This window comes from Acomys minous, assembly GCF_964271855.1.
Source record: "Acomys minous genome assembly, chromosome: 3".
NCBI classification, from domain to species: Eukaryota; Metazoa; Chordata; class Mammalia; order Rodentia; family Muridae; genus Acomys; species Acomys minous.
Genome location: NC_140485.1, coordinates 5,857,738 through 5,875,691, shown reverse-complemented (window position 1 = coordinate 5,875,691; position 17,954 = coordinate 5,857,738). Strand labels below are relative to the sequence as shown.

The following is a 17,954-nucleotide window of genomic DNA, read 5'->3' as shown; positions in this document are numbered from 1 at the left end:
AACTGTCAATCACTCCCATACACTGGGCTCCTGGGGAGGGAGGACTCCTCAGGCCTTCTGAAAAACTTAAGCCTGCAGAGGATCAGATCTGTGCAGAACTCAAGTTGGGGGACGGGGCCAGTCACTCAGCTAAAGTGAGATTCCAGGTCATGCCTCCACCGCTAAGGAGCTGACAGAACGACAGCATCACTTTCCCTTCTCTTTCAGGCCAGTGTCTGCACAGGGTGGTCCTAGCCACCACTTTAATGAGAGCCACTGGGACAGCACGGGGCAGCCCTGACTAAGGATGTGCCCCCTCTGCTCTAGACAAGCCTGCACTATGGAGGGGGAAACTGGGGAGGCCTTAGGGTGGGTAATGTTTGCTCTACATTCAAATGAGAAGGTTGGCTCAGCTCCAAGTGAAAGGCTCAAAGTAAAGAATGGTCCAGAGCCTCCTAAGGGGCGGGCCTGCTTCTCCTCGCCGCCCATCACATCAGGAGCGTGCTTCCCTACTCAGACTTTAACATCCTCATCGTTCTGTCGACACTCCCAGAACAGAACAGAGATGGTACCTGTGGAAGAACACCACCAGCCTGTCTGTCTTTTCATTAAGAGAACCAACCCAGACTGCAGGAAGACCTCACTTTTTTTACTCATGGCAAACATAAATTAGAGTACTGGTTTCAAAAATAAGGAATCATAGGAAATCCATTTATCTGCAGAAATCAAAACCTTTCATGGAAAGCACATGCATACATCTTAGGAGACAGCAAGTCTTTTAGCCCAGAAGAAAGCTGTCAGCCCAGCTGGTCACATCGAAGGGTTCCAAAGGCTAATCTGATACTGGGCCAACTAGCTAGGGACTTCTATAAACACTGGTGGAACTTTACACTTGCGTCCGTCCTGGAACAAGGAGCCAGGGCAGGGGCCACCAGTACCCTCCTCAAAGAACGCCTTACACTTCTTTCTGCCAGGCCATGGAGACAGCCTTGCGGTCAGGGCCAGGGCCACCTCCTGATGCCTCTGCTCGGTGACCCAGCCCAGTAGGTGTTGCAAGTGAAGAAGGAAAGACAGAATGAAAAGAGGCCCTTTCTTTTTTTTTTCTTATTACAAACTAAACTGCAGTCTTTCACAGCTCATCCTGGAAGTCACACTGCAGAACAGGTGCCACTACCACACCGAGGAACAGAGACGAAGCAAGGCACGGTGCTGAACGCCTTAGGCTACGCCAATCTGTCTTGACACAAGCTACCCGAGCAGCAGAAGCCACAGGCCCAGGGGCTGACTGAAGCCGTGTGGGTACTGCCCCGCACACTATGAGGACACCTCCATCCTGAAGGAGCCTAGGCTTCCCCTTGGGAGAGCAGCTTTCAAGCCACAGCATCCGCAGGCAGTTAGCTCACTCCAGAGCTGCAATAGCAGTGGCAGCCAATGCCGGAGAAGAAACACAGCTCAGGAGCCAGAAGCTGGCATCCAGATCCTGACTGCCACGTCCTGGCCATGCAAACTGTGGGTAGTTGTTCCACTTCTCTGTGCCACAAGCTTCCTCGTGAGTACGTGGCAGATGCCAACAGTCCCTCCTCATAGAGACTAAGCACTTATAACGATCCTTGGCATCCACTGCACCTACCACTCTTATTAAGAAGGCAAAGATCTTCTTAAGAAGGTTCAAGCCCCAAACATGACTGCATCTCCAGCTGTCTGCCTGACTGGAAAGGGATGATTCAGAATGACCGAGCTCCGCTCCGACCATGCAGTCAGGGCTGGTGGGCAGCAAATGGGCACTGAGGTGGCTTCCACTGCTACCTACCTGCAGCTGTAGGACCTGCTTCTCGAAGGTGGCTGCCTTGGCTTCCAGAGCCTTCCGCTGTTGCTCCTCCTGCCGGGAGGCCTCCGACTTCTCTACTAGCTCCTTGTTGACCTTGCTGAGCTCCTGTCGGAGCTTTGCCAGCTCTGTGTTCTGCCTGCAAGACAGTCCCCAGCACCAATTGAGGATTGTGATAGAGACTGGCAACTGGTCTTTCCCTCTGGCATATCTATCTTTTCTATTTTAGTGCCCAAGTCCTAGGGCTATTATTCAAGTGTCTTTTGGCTTTTGGTGTGAGTTTTATTGAAAATAGACCAGAGAAGCAGGGCGTGGTGGCACACTCCTTTAATCCCAGCACTCGGGAGGCAGAGGCCAGAGGATTGCTGTGAGTTTGAGGCCAGCCTGGTCTACAAAGTGAGTCTAGGACAGCCAAGGATACACAGCGAAACCTTGACTCGAAAAACCAAAAAGAAAAAAAAAAGAAAAAGAGAGAGAGAGAGAGAGAAAGAAAGAAAGAAAGAAAGAAAGAAAGAAAGAAAGAAAGTAAGTAGACCAGAGAGAGCAAAAGGCCCTTCCCAGACACCACTGCAAACACAGACAAAACACAGGCAGGATGTGTGCGGGTCGCCTCACCCTGCAGGGCCTGGGCAGCAGCCCACTAACTCCAAGTGCCTCGCTTCACTGGCAGGTGAGATGCTGGTTGGGCCAGGGAGTGCCTCTTGAAGGCACCGGTGGCACTTGTCCTGGCTCCTTGCTCCAGCAGATGACCAAGGAGGACATTCAGAACTACAGCACGAGGCACTTAGAAAAATGTGCCTTCACTTTGTTACTTTAAAGTGGGTCTCAGGACATAAGAAGATTGTGGGACTTCAAGAAACTTACTGAAAGCAAATTTTGATACTAATCAAATGAGCACCTCTGTCTTTGGCATAGATGCTGCCTACTCAGGAAAAGCCTAAGACAAGACAAAGAGACAGAGCGAAGTGTGAGACCTGGCTCAGAGCAGCTATGCCCACTGACAAAGGGGGCTCCTCCTCCTGACTCGGGGTTTCTAACTATACCAGAAACTCTAAGCTCATGCACCCTACTGTGCAGAGATCCAAGTAACTGGTAAGGGCAGTGTGGCCCCTTCTTTGGACTGCTTAGGACTTGTCAATGGTGACAAGGATGGTAAAACCACCTGGATGCTGTGCACCCACTACCAGGTAGGGTTCTGGACTGAGGGGAGGCAGCAGAGGCCAACTGGGTGACAGTTCCCTAAGTTGCAGAACTTTCTCCAGAAAGAAAGCGACAACAGATTTCACATGTGGAGAATGGCAGAGTTCCTCAATCCCTGGACCTTCCCAGTGGAGGTCTGAGACTACAGCAGGTCCTTGTACCCTCATCCTGAACAAATCTGCCCCCCAAAACACAGGGGGTTCAATGAGTTTGAAAATACCACTATGCCCAGGAAATAAGACGCCAACACAAGGCAAGGACTGGGAGGTATCTGGCATGGCACCCCCCACCCTCAAATGCCATGTGTGATAGCAAGGGTAGGCTGAGGCTGGCATACATCAGCTCTTTCTAAGGCATCAAGACACGAGGGGCTCTGAGCTGCCTGCCAAAACCCAACTGCTCAGAACCCACATAGAAACTGGATGTGCGGAGAGTAGAAATTCACAGGTAGCCCTATAAGCAAGAGGCCACATCAGCCCCATACCCAGAAAGATACAGTTTGTACCTGCTATAGCCCACATTAGACCCTCTAAGTCCACCCAGGCTCTAAGCCCTAGGGAACATGGCACCACAGTCTTTGCATGGGACACCTGGCTTACTTGCTTTCCACCTGGCTGGTGGCCTGGTTCAAGGCATCCCTCAAGATGGAATTCTCCTGCTGTAGCCGGGCCAGCTGGGTGTTAGGACCATTCTCCAGTTGCTCCTGAAGAGTCCGGATCTGAAGAGTTACCAACAAGAGCACGAGGGCTGGTCAGGCACACACAGAGAACTGACTCTGGACCATCATTAGCTCAGGGTGGAAGCTCTGGAGGCCACATCTGCTCCAAGGAAGTCAGGAGTGTGCATGAAGCAAGGGGCCCAGGCACTGTGCCATTCCAGTGTCAGGGCCTCAGGGACCCGTGTGGCCTCCTTCACCATCATCCATCATATCTGTCTCTCCTCACTGCCCTCTATCCAATGCTTCAGGTGTATGTGCATGCACCTGAGGCCACACAGCTTGTATGCTATTCTGAGAGGAGAAAAATCACAAGGCGACAAAGTACAACTACCTCTGTGAGGATGCATCTCCTGCCTTCGGAGCCCACGTGGCACCCCTGTGCCTAGAATGAGCCAAGCATATTTCAGAGGATAAATGTCAGGCTATGACAATGAGGCTCAGTCTAGACAGGCCGTTCCCAGTGCTGGTCTCCAGACCCAGGAAAAATGTCTGCTCAGGTCTCCTACTTTATGGTATCTCCCCAACCACATACGGAGCATGTGTGCTCACTATCATCCCGGCCTCACAAGAGACGGAAGCCCTGAGCCAGGGCACCACCCGACACAAGGCTCTTTTAAATTTATTTTAAATATAGTTTAGTAATGGGTACTAGCATTAGACACATGTAGAGACATCCAGCCAGAATGAATCTCCAGCAGACTTGGCCAGCCCCAGCTCCAGCCTTACTCTCTGGGCCCTATCTATGACTCCCCAGGCCTGCCTGCCCCTGCTCTGCACCCACCTTGCCCTGCAGCTGCTGCACCTCCTTCACATGGTCCCGGTAGCTGGCCTGCATGCGTGCCTGCACGGCTGCAATCTCCTGTTCCCGGGCCACCAGCTGCTTCTTCACCTTGGCCTCCCCAGCTGCAGCCTTGGCCTTCTCTGACGCCATCTCCTGAGAAGAAACAGAGGGTGGGGTGAGCAGACTCATCAGGCAGGCAGAGATTGGGCAGCCTATTCTCTTGAAAAGCATTCAAGAGATGATGTTCTAAGTGGAGTCTGGCTATGTCTGTCTAACTGGAAGATGAAAACTGTCACCAGCACCCACTGGTGCTCTCTTAGCACATCCTCTAGGGATCTGGCACCATTCCCTAGACTTAGTGCAGCCTGCATAGACTTCCAGGCCCAGAAGGCATCCACAGACTTGCCTCCAGATGGAGCCAGTAACTTTACCTGCCATCCCAACTTGGTACCTAGGAGTGTCTGGCTGGTGTCTGAAGGCCTCAGGTTCCTTTGTTGATCAGGGCCCTGACCTTATGAGGCTTTGTTCAGGCACTGGAGTGGGCACACAATGGTCTAGACCAGAATGTAGTGCCTGGCAAGACAACAGCTTGGAAAGGTTTCCAGAACGTTCTGCCTTCCTTGGCCTGGATTCTTCAAAGACATATCTGGGCCCTGAACACTTAAAAAGGCCAGGGTGGCGCTCCCATGGCTGTCCAAGCCCATCAGCTCCTTTAGAAACCACTCATACTGGTCTTGGGTTCAACTGTGCCAGATCTTCCACATGAGAGTGGCACAGACCCTGCAGATGACTGACACGCTCAATGCATCCAGGCCAGGCCTTTTGGCATGACTCCAAGAAAGATTACCTAGCAAGATCCCTTTTCTAACTATAAAATGTCCCTATAAGAATAAAGGAAATGCAGCTGGGTGTGGTGGTGTGCACCTTTAATCTCAGCATACGCGCAGGGGGTGGTAGTGTGGCGTGTGCAGAGGCAGGAGGATCACTGTGAGTTTGAGGCCAGCCTGGTCTACAAAGTGAGTACACACATCTCGAAAAACCAAAGAGTGAAGGAACTCAGAAGGGACTGCACATGAAAACAGGGCCTGTCGTTCTATCATTCTCACTGGCTCCTGTGAGAATCAAAGCGAGAGGAGCTTTCATATGCTCAGAAACGCTCACAGACTCTCTCAACCAGCAGTGTGGGGCTAGGAGGTGTGACACAAGAATGACGTAAGTTTGCTGGCTCTGCTGGTCCACAATTTCAAGAGCACAAGGAAGATGAAAGTGGACAAAGTGATAAATACTTAACTATTTACAAAGGGAAGACACAAATACCAATGAAAGCTCCTCCCTCAACAGCAAGCCCACCTAGGGCCTCAGTGGGTCCCTTACTCACAGACAGCCTGCCAAGCTGGGCCACACAAGGGCACAGTGTTTGCTCTACAAGGCTCACAGTCTGCCGGCAACTGTGCGGCGGCATCTGTGGCAAAAGGAGGGAGGGAGGGAGGGAGGGAGATGGTAGAAGCAAGCCCACAGCACCTGGCAGGAGAGACACTTTCTAGCTCAAGGGACACCAGGCCCATGGGAACTCCCCTTACCCTGCCCTCCATGTCCTCTGGGGACCACTGGACACCAGGACCACCTCTCAGGAGCAGAGAGGCAAGAGAGAGGCTCCAATGAGCTCAGCAGTGAGTGGCTATCCATGCCTGAGGACTGGCATAGTCTGCCTCACAGCCACCCTGGCTGACTACCTCCTGCCATTCAGACTGAAAAGCCAGCCAGCCAGCCACAGGTAGGCAAGATGCCCCCTGCACATCACTCCACTGGTGTCAGAAAAAGGGAGAAGTGTAGCCTCTGTCACAGTTCTCAGGAAAACCACCCTGGATGAGGTGTGCACTTCCTCTTCCTGTGCTCATTCAGAAGTGGCCTGCCACCTTGGGAACCACCACAATCTGAGGTCCTGGTCCCTGCTAAACTGTATGTGTTCCTGGACCACAGGGGAGGGGCCCCAAGAGCACACCTCAGCTCCTTAGGCAGCAGATAAACGTCAGTAGAAACATCCTTGGCTTGGGAAGAGCCATATGCTAGGCAGACAAGGCCTTGCTGAAGCTGCCTGTCTCAGAGCCAGCCCTGAGCCTGTCCTGAGGGCCAAAGGGCAGCGGTGGCCCTGGGCCAGGGGACCCTCCAAGGACAGAGAGGAGAGTCTGCTTCTCTGAGCTTAGGCCGTACCTTGTTGAGTTCCCTCAGTTTGCTCTTGGCCACAGCCGCATCCTCTTGTTCTGCAGCCAGTAGCTTTTCTTTCTCTTCCAGCTGGCGTTTCAGAATTGCTACGGGGTCGCCCTTCTGAGTGGCCTAGAAATGTTGACAAAGCCATGTTACTGGGTAACAGGAGGACATATACTTACCCCCACTCTGGCAATGCAACAACAGCACAGCAGGTAGCATGAGCTTCAAGGTAAGCGGTTTCATCTGTCTACACACCACCATGGGAACTGATGGTCCTGCTAAGCCACCCATCCCTTCAGGAACTCCCAGACCTGGTACCCATGGGTGTGTGGGGTAGTTCTTACAACCACGCTATTTTCAGCCGTAAAGCCAGTACGTGCAGATCGGAGGCCACTGGCTGCAGCGTGGGAGCTAGGATGGGAAGTCTATACTCTAAGGACATGGTCTGAGATAAGCTGCGACTATAGTCATCTTGACCCTCCGACACGCATGCCCAGGAAACACTCCTCCCAGTGCTTCCATGTTGAGGAACTCCCAACACCACCAAGAATATACAGATCATGGCATCCCCCAGCAAAGGAAAACCCCCCAACCTCCAGCCACTGGACTGACCAGCAAAGCTACTAGCAATCCAACTAGTTAAGGCACAAACCCACACATATTGCACTTCCTACAACAGTTCACTGGCCAGGGGCACTAGGGAGTAGGTTTCGGTAGGTTGGCCTGGTATGACAAGGGACATGTCACAGGACTCTGTCTGTCTAGGCCAGATCCCATGTTCTAACCCCAGGAGCACATGTAGCACAGAGGCCCTGCTCTGCTCTGGGCAGACCATTGGCAGCTGATCCATTCAGCCTGAGCACAGGCAGAAATGGCAGGATTCTCTAAGAAGTGGATACTGTTCTAGAACATTCTCTTTGCAGTTTGACAAGCCAGGTATGGCTTGATAGATAGCTCTGGGGCACGGGCAGGACTAGGCAAGATGCTGGTCCCTGGGGCAAGGGGTGCGGTGCCCCACACCAGCCTTGCAGTGCCTACCTTATGCCAGGTGTCCTGAATGACTCCAGCCTTCTCAGAGAGGATCTCAATAAGCCGCTGGGCCTCACCCTCATTGAACACCATGCTTCCAACTGTGGAGACCAGTGTCTTGTAAGGCAGGAAGAGAGGGCTGTCACAATCTGGGGTGCCTGAAGTAGGAAGGAGCAGGGGCTTACTTTCCACCCCAAAACAAGGGATGTACAACGTCAATACAAGGGAGGCTCTGGTCAGAGGCACGGAGGACTCTGCCCCACAGCTGCAGACGATGGGCTGGAACAGTGGACTTCTGAGAAACGATGAGTGTGCATTTCCAAGGAGTCCCACCCAAGGTCAGGAGTGGCATCCTCCTCATTTTATACTGGTAGTGGGGCAAATTTGGGGCTCAGTGTGTGCTAAGCAGGCACTCTGCCATTGGGCTATACAGCTAGCCTTTGTCCTTTCTTCTTCTTTTTAAATTATCAAGATCAAAGCTGTGCAGGGACGGGAGGTATCTTTGCTGAAAGGGCTGACAGCACACACAAAGCCCTGGTTCAATCCTTGGCACTACATAGACCGAGTGCGGTGGCACATGCCTGTAATCCCAATATTCTAGAAACGAAGGCAGGAAGATCAAGGTCATATTCAGCTGCATAGTGAATTTGTGACCAGCCTGAGTTGCATTAGACCAGGTCTCAAAATAAGTAAACAAACAAGTTACAAAAACGACACTGCACAAAATTATGCATAACACACTTTCCTCAGAGCTTTTCCCCCCGTTGCTTCTTTTCTAGTGGAACTTTTTGGTTCATCTCACCTTCCATGATTCAGTAAGATTTCTGTATCTACCCCAGCGTCTCCCTGGGCACTGACTGCCCACGAGTAACCAGGGCACTCATCACTCACTCCAGGATCCCCAGAATCACACGTACAAACCCTTGGGAAAGGACGGAGGGTGCCAAGACTCTGCTCCCCTCAAGCACTCTACTTCTAGTCTCCCTGGATGGAGCTTAAGTAGTAACTGGCTTCAGGGGAGAAGTGGCTGGGCCAGGCCTCCCAGGAGGAGCTGTTCACTCGCTAGTGCAGACCACTTGTTCACAGCCATCATTGTTTTAAAAAAAAAAAAAATCTCCTAAATATCCCAGACCGCAGTCTCGTTGATACTCATGCAGTCTTGCAGGCAAGAAAAAAGTGAACTGAGACAGCGCACCTAAAATGCCTGGGAAATTCTTCTGTTAATGTCTAAATTTGCCACACAGTTGAAACAGAAGGCCAAACAAATGCACTAAGAGACAAACAGGCCTGCAATGGCACACTCAGCTAAGCCTGCCTTTTGAGGACAAGGAATGTGGAAGTTTCCACAGCAACCTTGGATTCTCTACCTTGTCTCAATATTTTTACTTCACAGTCACAATATTTTCATCACAAGTGGAAGTACTTAGCATGATATCATAATAAGAGGAAGGTGGGGTGTGGGCGAGCTGGTTGCCATGAGCACTTTATTTTATAAGTTCTTACCTTGGGAAAGTACAGTAGATTTAAAAATAACCTCACGAGCATTACAACCCCAAGAGCTTGTATTACCAAGAATATGGGAGGATGTGTGTGTGGGAACTGCCTTTCTTAATCTCACTGAAATGCGTATGCTCGCACAACTAGGGTGGACTTACACATACTAGATATAATCCTGAGTGCTACAGAGCCAGGATAAAATAAGACACCCCATGAGCTTCACTCTCAGGAGACACCCCTACTGACACATTTTTCACGGTATGTTTTCCAACATACCCCCAACCTGAGGTAGATATTCACTGCCCAAGGTTTAAAAGGCACAGGCAAGGCAGGGTGACCTCAGGAGCCTATGTGGACTGAAGCCTGCTTCACTTCCTGGTTTCCTTTTCTGATTCAAAACGGTCCAGGCACAGCGGCCCTGAGAACTTGTATGTGACCCCTGCAACTTGTCATGTGCTTCAACTAAGAAGTTGACATGAGACTTCCAAACCTCAGTGCACACTACAATGTAAAATAGTAACCTGATATACTGGATGTGCATCAAGAGGATAAAATGTTGGATAAATTGGGTGAAGTGTGCTGTTAAAATTCATTCTAATGGATTCCTCTTGGCTTGTCCTAATGTGGCTCGCCAAGAGTATTAAGTTCCAGATGTGGCACACACCATATTCCCCTTGGACTGCTGTTCTATCCCCTTCCAGCCCCATGGACTCCCGAAGTGCTCCTTGCCAAAATTCTTAGAAGCCCGTGTCCTCAAGAAGTCCCTGCGTGGCGACATCTCTTCCCCTCTCCTGAATGCTCCTCCCTCCGGAAGACACTATTCTAAGCTATGCTGGTGTGTGCCTTTAATTCCAGCACCCGGGCAGTAGAGGGTGCACGTGTATAAGGCCTGCCTGGGGTACATGAGGCCCTGTCTCAAAGAATGGGGAGGAGGAGAAAGCCCAAATACGGACACTGACCTTTAGCCCTATCCCTTGAGCTCCACTGCCCCCTTCCTTGGATAAAAGCATCCATCAGCTATGGGATGCTTCCAGATGCTTCCAGCACTGTTTAAAGCTCCCTCCCGTGTGCAGAGCGCTTCACTCTAGTCTTAACACCCAGGCTTCTCATACCCTCCTCAGGGTCTAGCCGCATAAGCATACTTCACCCTCATCAAGGAAACTGCTCTCTGCAGCAGACAGAGACCAGTAAGAAAACCTCAACCAATCAAAATGCAGAGCTGTGGAGCCCAGTCTTAGTGGATGCATCAACACGGTGGAAGAGGGGATGGAAACTGTGAAGGCCAGGACAGAGATTTTTGTCTGCCAGTAACACCAGAACCTACACCCATGAAGTCTCACCACATCACTGCCCAAATGTGAGCTTAACAAAGACTGTATCAATGGACACGCCAAACCAGATGTGGAAAAACACACAAGGCCCCACCAGAACAAAGAAAGTACAGGTAACTGAGGAAAGCTTGGAGCGGGAGAGGCAGCCTTCCCCAGGGAAGAGGACACCAAGTGGTTGTGCAGTGCCAAATCGTCATCCCTGAAAACATACAAGTAACATTATATAGACTAGGTAGGCTACATTTAGAAATCTGTATGTATACACAAATACATATATGCATGCAATGAAAAAAAGAGGCCATGAATTTGAAAGCAAGCAGGGGGTGGTATATGGAAAGGTGTGAAGGAAGGAAAGAGAAGGCAGAAATGTAATTATTAATATCTCACAGTTAAAAAAAGAAAAGAAAATGAAAGCATTTTTTTTTAATAAAAGCAGCATTCTAATGAATCTTTATTAAAACTTTCTAGTGTAGCTATGACTTTTTGTTAAACATTTTAGTTAAAAAGAAACAGTTGTAACAGATGAAACAATCAAAGCAATACAAAGTAAAACCGAGCCTTCTCGCCTATCCTCCTCCTCCATTCACAGAAGCTTCCATCACCTTCTCCATATATATATTCTCCTTTAGATTATTTTCAGAGAGCTCTAACTTCACAAAACATTTTTCATTGAATCTTTTAGGCTAAAAAAAAAAAAAGCTAGTATTGGGTCTGATTCAGAGGCAGTAAAATTGACAGGAAAAGAGAAATGAGACCCTGGGTGAGTCACATCCAAATAGCTTGCTCGCGTGAACCTAGCACATGCCCAGCACCCCACTCACAGCACCCCACAGACTCCATGTCTAACCCATTAACCACAGCTTTAAAAGGGCAAGAAGTCAGGGAATTCTAGAAGTCTGCCCCTCCGTGGCTGCTCTGGCAGCCTGGGTCTGACTCGTGTCTGCAGGTCTGGTCTGGACAGAAATGAGGCAGATGGACAGCAAAAGTAGCTACGAGATGGCACCAACCAGACACACCCATCCCCCATGGGCCAGCAAACAGCTCTGTAGACTCAGGAAAGGCCTCTCAGGCACGGAGGAGCCTGAGGCACCGCACTCCACTTCCAGGGAACAGCTTACAAGGGAAATCAGTCCAGAACCCTTGCAGCTGCAGACTAAGAGACTGGACCTCTAGTGCTAGCAGCTAAAGTAAGTAAATGGAGAAAGCCACCAAGGGGGCTAAACAAATATATCTGTGGGCCAGGGCCAAGTCTATGGGTCACCTCTGACCCTGGGTATAGTGTGGGGTCAAATGGCCTAAGCTAAAATGTCAACTGTCAACTCAGCTCCTTTCATTTGTGTATTTGGACAACTGCCTTAAGCACCCCCTGCCTGTTTCCTTGTCTGTAAAGTCAGTAGTGACTGTTCCTCCCTCACAGCCTGTTAGATTAACTCAGTTTGTGCTTGGAATGCGGCACAGGGGAAAGTACTGAAAACTGACTCTCCAGGGCCAACTTTGGAGGCGTAACCATTCAGATCTCTCCTTGGGCGGCCACCCTGTCCCCTCCCAGCTCAATAGTGGAAGAAGCCAGGCAAGGGTGAGGTTCTGAGGTCAAGGCTGAGAAGTGCCCTGACTCGTGGTAAGGCCAAGCACAGGGCCTGTGGGAAGAGGATATGCCTTTACCACAAAGAAGCTACAGGGCGTCAGTCAGTGTGCTCAACACCCTGACTTCAAAACTATGATGCAACCAGTTTGCTACAGAAATGCTTTACCATCTAGGAAATGAAACTTGTAAGGTGCTTAGGGGAGCCCCTCTTTGTGGGATCCTCTTTGCCTGCATAACTACCAACTCCCCAGTGGACAGCCTCAGCTTGAAGGGGGAACTCCTGAGACCCAGCAGCTCACTGCTCCAGTGTCCAGCCAGAGAACATGCCTACCATGCCCATGCCCTTTCTCCACCAGCAGGGAGGGCAACAGCCCACTCCAGGGCTTGCCCTGTGAGCACCTGCAGACAGCGAGAGGCTAAACGGAGGTTGTTTCTAAACATAGTGTATGTACTTACTGGGTCCGAGAGGTCTGCAGAATGCTAGGCTTAGAGAGGTAAGCAAAAGGAAGGCTACAGCTAGGCAGCAGTGGGTGCAGGAAGGTCATATAACAGACCATGCTGGGTCCCAGGGAAGCAGCCTGACAGCAACGCAAGCAGAGGCTGAAGTACAGCGCTTGCTCAGACACTGCTGGGTAAAGAGGCAACAAGGGGGCTGAAAGAAGGGAGCAGCCCAGAAAGACACCCAAATTTGCAGCACCCAGGACTTTGGATTCCACGAGGAGCAGGAGGTAAGGCTAGGATAGGTGCAACACTTCACAGGCCCAAGAGATCTGGATTTTACCCCACAAAGTGCAGTGACTAAAAAGGAACACTGTTTGGGATGCCAAGAGGGACAAAGCTTGAGGCTGGGACTCACTTAAGAACCCAAGCCAGAGCTCAAGCCTGAGTATTCAGGAGACTGTGAGAAGCCAGGGATGACCAGGGAGCCCTCACAGCGGGGCTTGGCAGGAGACTGGAGACCTGGGGACTAATGAGGATTCAACAGCAAGGACATTCATTTTCTCAGAGACTGTCCAAAACCCATTCTGAAGGCCTTTCCCTCAAATGCAAGGACCACAGCTAACAGCTGCTGCCTCTGGACCCCACAGGGAATGACATGAACGGTGCAAGTCCCCAGCACAGCATGTGCCCAAGCAGGAAGTCACATCCCAACCTTAAGGAGATTCCACGCCCAGACAACCCCAAGCACCTGAGCCAAACTGAGCTATGTCATAGAATGCTCACACCCCAGGCCCCCAAGCCCCTCGGGAGCCCAGGTCAATGCGACCACCTCCATTTACAACCACAGGCCCAGGGCCAAAGGCAAGGAGAGCAGTCCAACTTCACCACAGCCTCTCCCCAACTGTACATTTAGAGACTGTGGCCAAGGAGTCTACAGGCAAGTACAGGGCCTCCCAAGAAACCAAAATACACACTGGCTTCTCCCACCCCTCCCTCACTGCTGTTCCCTCCACAGCAAGACAGGCCCCCCGGCAGTATGTTAAGTGGAGACTCCATCCCCAGAGCGGCCAGGCCATGCCTGGTCAGCCCTTCCCAGAGTGGGCAGGCCAATGACCAATGATGATCAGCTGCACCTTACCCCTAAATGGCCACAAACACACATGGAGTTTCCAGTGCCCTGGCGCTGGCCTTCCTTTTGGCTGGAGGAAAAAAGAAGCTATAACCAGGCTGGGAAGACACCATTACATGGCATCCTATAGCCTGAACGACTGTTTTCCTCTCTACACTTGAGGTTTTTCCGTCCAGACCAAAGAGACAGTTCAGCAGCAGTCAAGATTTTCCTCAGGGCCTACAGGCCTGTGTAGTAACTGAAGTCTTGGCACTGCCACATGTAATAGTCACCAAATGGAGATTTCCAGAAGAATCTCATCTAGCAGTTTCTCATAATGACACTTAACTCTTTCTTGAGGAACCTCTTTCCATTCTTTTTGGAGGAGAAATGAAGACAGGGCAGAGAGACAGAGAAGAAACGGGGAGAGGGAGAGAAATGAAGAACGGCATAGGAAGTGAAAGCCCCTAGAGTTTTGTTCAGACTCAAATCCTGACAGAGTTAAAGTCAAAAGAACAAAGGTTACCAAGGCTTGTTCTCAGCACACACCTGGTGGCTTCAGCCTGTAAGACGCGACCAGTTACCCACCCCTCTGAAGGCTGGGAAGGGTCCCATGGAGACCCCGGACTGCCATCTGCTGGCCACACGACTTCTGCCAAGTCTAAACTCTGGCTGTGTAGAACAGGCAGAACTGGGCTGTGAGAAACGTAAACGCAGGAAAAGCAACATCAAGTACCTCTACAAACCCTGAACATGAAACACCTGAAACACGAGCAGAAGAAGGCTGGAGAGGAAGGGAAGGGTGCAACCGTCAAATAGTTTAAAGAAAGCGCTCCGATGTGCTCTGGGCACCCTGAAGAGCTTTCCTGGAAGGTCTGATAACCCTTCTTCATCTTTTGTGTCTCGTGCTCCGGTCATGTTACAGATCTTTTTACACTGCATTTCCTATTACGCATTTCTGCCTGCTCTGCAGTTACAATGGGGACCCTGCAAGGCTGGAGACAAGGAGCACAGGTCACCAGCACCCACAGCACACCGCTAGCTACCTCATGGTACTGAAGCACCGGTGACATTCACCTTACCTCAGCTTAGGAGCACTTACCAGGTAACAGGTGCGAGGGCCTAGGTGGCACTGACATCTGTGGAGGCCTGAGAACCGGCTGCTGCCTCCCGACTCTAACTCTAACAAGGGTTCCACTGCCCAGAGATGCTCCAGGAACACATACTGGAGCTCCATAATGGAGTTTCTGTTTCTTTTCCAGTTTAAAAAAAAAAATACTAATACAAATAGAAAAACTAGAAAAATGTAAAAGAGTGAATGAAAGATAAAAAAAAAAAAATACCCACAATCCTACCTCCGGGTAGTGTCCTTTCCCCCATGCACACCATGGGAGACTCATAAAAGCCTATTTCTCTGTTTTCTACATTATGGAGGGTGGTGGGGTTCTCCTGGCCATAGCATCATAGTCACCTTCAAAAAGCCAATCCACGGAAGATGACAGGGTATCCCTGTCCCACTAAGCAAGAAAGCCGTGGGCCCTGTGATAGACTTCTCACCCAGACACTGGACTCAGCCCCTCCTGTCAACAGCAGGAAACAGGCCTCCCTCCAGTTAACAGCTGCCTCATTCTGGACCTCATGCTATCCGTGGGTCATGGAACATGTACATTGTATCTCCCATGCATATACAGATCCCAGACCCACATGGGATCTACCCAACCTCACTTCCAGAGCAGATCTCCTACAGCACACCACCAGGAGGCCATTCCAAGTAACCAGTGCAGCCCTCGGCTCAGGGTGGGAGGCAAGCAGGCATAATTAAGAAGACACAGACTAAATCCAAGGAAAAAAATAGATTTTAAAAACCACCACCACCACACACACTCGTTCCCTGAGCATCTAAAAGCCGCTGGACCTCCCGCCGGGGTCAGCAGTGGTACTCCCAAAAGGAGCACCGTAGCTCAGGGGAGGTTTTACGTCTCTACTTCTCTACAATTCCCAGTGCCTAAGCATTCGGACAGGAATCCCTGATTCTTATTTCACAGGCTAGTGTTTTCTTCTCCTTCCATACAAGAGCTTTTAACACTCCTTTGTGACACAAGCCCTTCTCTGTCCAGCAGAGAGCCACACGAGGAGGAACTAGCTCTGAAACAGTCGAGCAGGCCTTGGTAAATCACCAACTGCTCTTGCAGACTGAGGAAGCAGTCTTCCTAAAGGAAATGTGTACCCATCTTTTGACTTGCAATTACAGACTTAGGAATTTACTTTAAGCGCTCATAGAGCAATAGATGTACATCACTGCAGCATCAATTTTAGCACCCAAAAAAAAGCCTGCACATGACTTAAATGTCTTCTCAATAAATCATAATACATTCATGTCACATGTTATACAGCTGTATGTGGCAGCTCTGCATGATGTGGAAAGATGTCACCAATACACTGTAAAACAAACAGCAGCTCCTGACTGGGTACGTACTATAGTGTGCACGTGACAACAGTGTCTCCAGGGTCCCCCAGAAGTGAATGGCGACAGGGAGAGAATGGGAAGACTTTAGATTTCCAGCCTACCCGTACTTTTCTACTATTAAATTGTTTGCAGAAAACATACTTTTATGTGCTAATACACTTCAAAAGCAGGGATCAGGGGTTCGTTGTCAAACCCTGCCACAGACCAGTGGTAAAAGCCTGTGATATGGGCCATCATCCCTTAAGTAAAGACGAAGCAGCAGCTCTAAAAGAAATGTGACCAGGCCTGCAGCCTCCACACCTGCTGCACTCCTCTGCGGTACCTGACATCATCCCCAGCTCCTGGACTGCCCCTGCACTGTGACATCACTCTCACTGCCTCTCTATAATACGAGGACAGCTAGAACCAAGTGGTAGAGCAGCTGCATATGATGCCAAAACACGGCTGCAGGGCCACATCTTCCTGTGGACACCTGCAAGGTGACACAAGAGGCCACCCCTCTCCAAACGGCTGCTGCTAAGAGCAGTGGTGTCCAACAGGACTTTCTGATGATGATGTTTTATCTCTGCACTGTTCCAAAGGGCAGCCACTGGCAACATGTGACTACTGACAGAGCATGAAGGGGCAGAAAGTGTGATCAAAGAAGCGAGTCTTACCTTGGACTGATTTAAATGAACTCAGGGCGACCCCTGGCTCTTAGTGGACAGCATTACCTCCCAACCCTCACTGTCCACAGCCGGTTGTTACAACCTCATGCGCCAAGGGTCCTCCTCATACTCTGTCCAAGTCTAGGTAGGTCTCCAAGTCTAGCTCTCCTGCACTTGTGGGAGGAGGTCCCTCCCAGGCTGCTCTAAAGCAGTAATGCAGCTCACCCCTCAAGCACCTCAGCATCCTCACAGCATTGCCCTCAGGCTTCCGCATCTGCCCAGCCCTATCCTCGCAAATGCCTAGCGCCTACCTAGAGTTCTGGCACAATTCCTCTGGGCACATGTGGTCCCCAGCATACAGGTAGCTATGGACAGACAGACACTTTTTGTGGCTAAGTGGCAGGGTGTCTGAAGGACCAAGCGCAGCCCAGCCAAAAGGAGCTTGCACACAAGGCCTAGCTTTGTGCTTCTCATCCACGCCTGCTCACCTGGCAACACTGTCACAGCTGCACTGTTCGATACTACGTCAGATGCATTCTAGTACAGCCCACGTAGACCAGCAAGACAGTGGATCCATGAGCCTCTGGACAGTACCTACACTGTCAGATTTCATGCTCCGGACATTCAGTTACCACAGTTCATACGCCAGTGAGGAAAACCATTAGGACATCAAGAGGATGCTAGACATGGGAGTCTGAGTTCCCACTGGAGTTGCTTTCTGAAACAAGATGGCACCACTACGGGAAAGCCAAATCAGAATTCTCTAGTCTGCAGTAAGCACCCTGCTTTGCCAAGTTTACCTGGAGTTTTCTCTGTCCAGCAGCTGTGACAGTGTTGCTAGGTGAGCAGGCATGGATGAGAAGCAGGTTTGAATGTTTTCACAGAGAAGGGGGAGGTGAGGGAAGGAGGGAAGGAGGGCATCTATCTTTGCATATTCACGCTGTACTTGGAAAGACCAGTGTAGAGGAGGAAAACGGCATGTGTTTTACTGCGCACACCCTGGGCCTCTGCCAGGTGCTGACCACCAGGCGCACATGCGTGAGATACTGCAGGCGCTATGTAGGGACCTGCCTTACTCTCATCACACTGTTCAGCAGTGGCTGGGGTTGGGACACTCTCCCATGCTATCATCAATCAG

The 17,954-nt window shown here is 50.6% G+C and overlaps 1 protein-coding gene across 3 annotated transcripts in view; it reads right to left on the bottom strand.

The window, feature by feature from the left end:
- RRBP1 (ribosome binding protein 1) overlaps nucleotides 1-17,954 on the bottom strand; it is a 64,524-nt gene that overhangs the window by 16,220 nt on the left and 30,350 nt on the right. For 2 of the 3 annotated variants that reach the window (XM_084776144.1, XM_084776142.1), the window contains exons 3-8: nucleotides 7,750-7,898; nucleotides 6,715-6,837; nucleotides 4,504-4,656; nucleotides 4,054-4,104; nucleotides 3,604-3,722; nucleotides 1,790-1,943 (exon numbers count right to left, since the gene is read on the bottom strand). In XM_084776144.1, the coding sequence (XP_084632270.1) occupies nucleotides 1,790-1,943; nucleotides 3,604-3,722; nucleotides 4,054-4,104; nucleotides 4,504-4,656; nucleotides 6,715-6,837; nucleotides 7,750-7,898 (749 nt within the window). The remainder of the gene's footprint in view (nucleotides 1-1,789; nucleotides 1,944-3,603; nucleotides 3,723-4,053; nucleotides 4,105-4,503; nucleotides 4,657-6,714; nucleotides 6,838-7,749; nucleotides 7,899-17,954) is intronic. The other variant, XM_084776143.1, reaches the window with a different exon arrangement.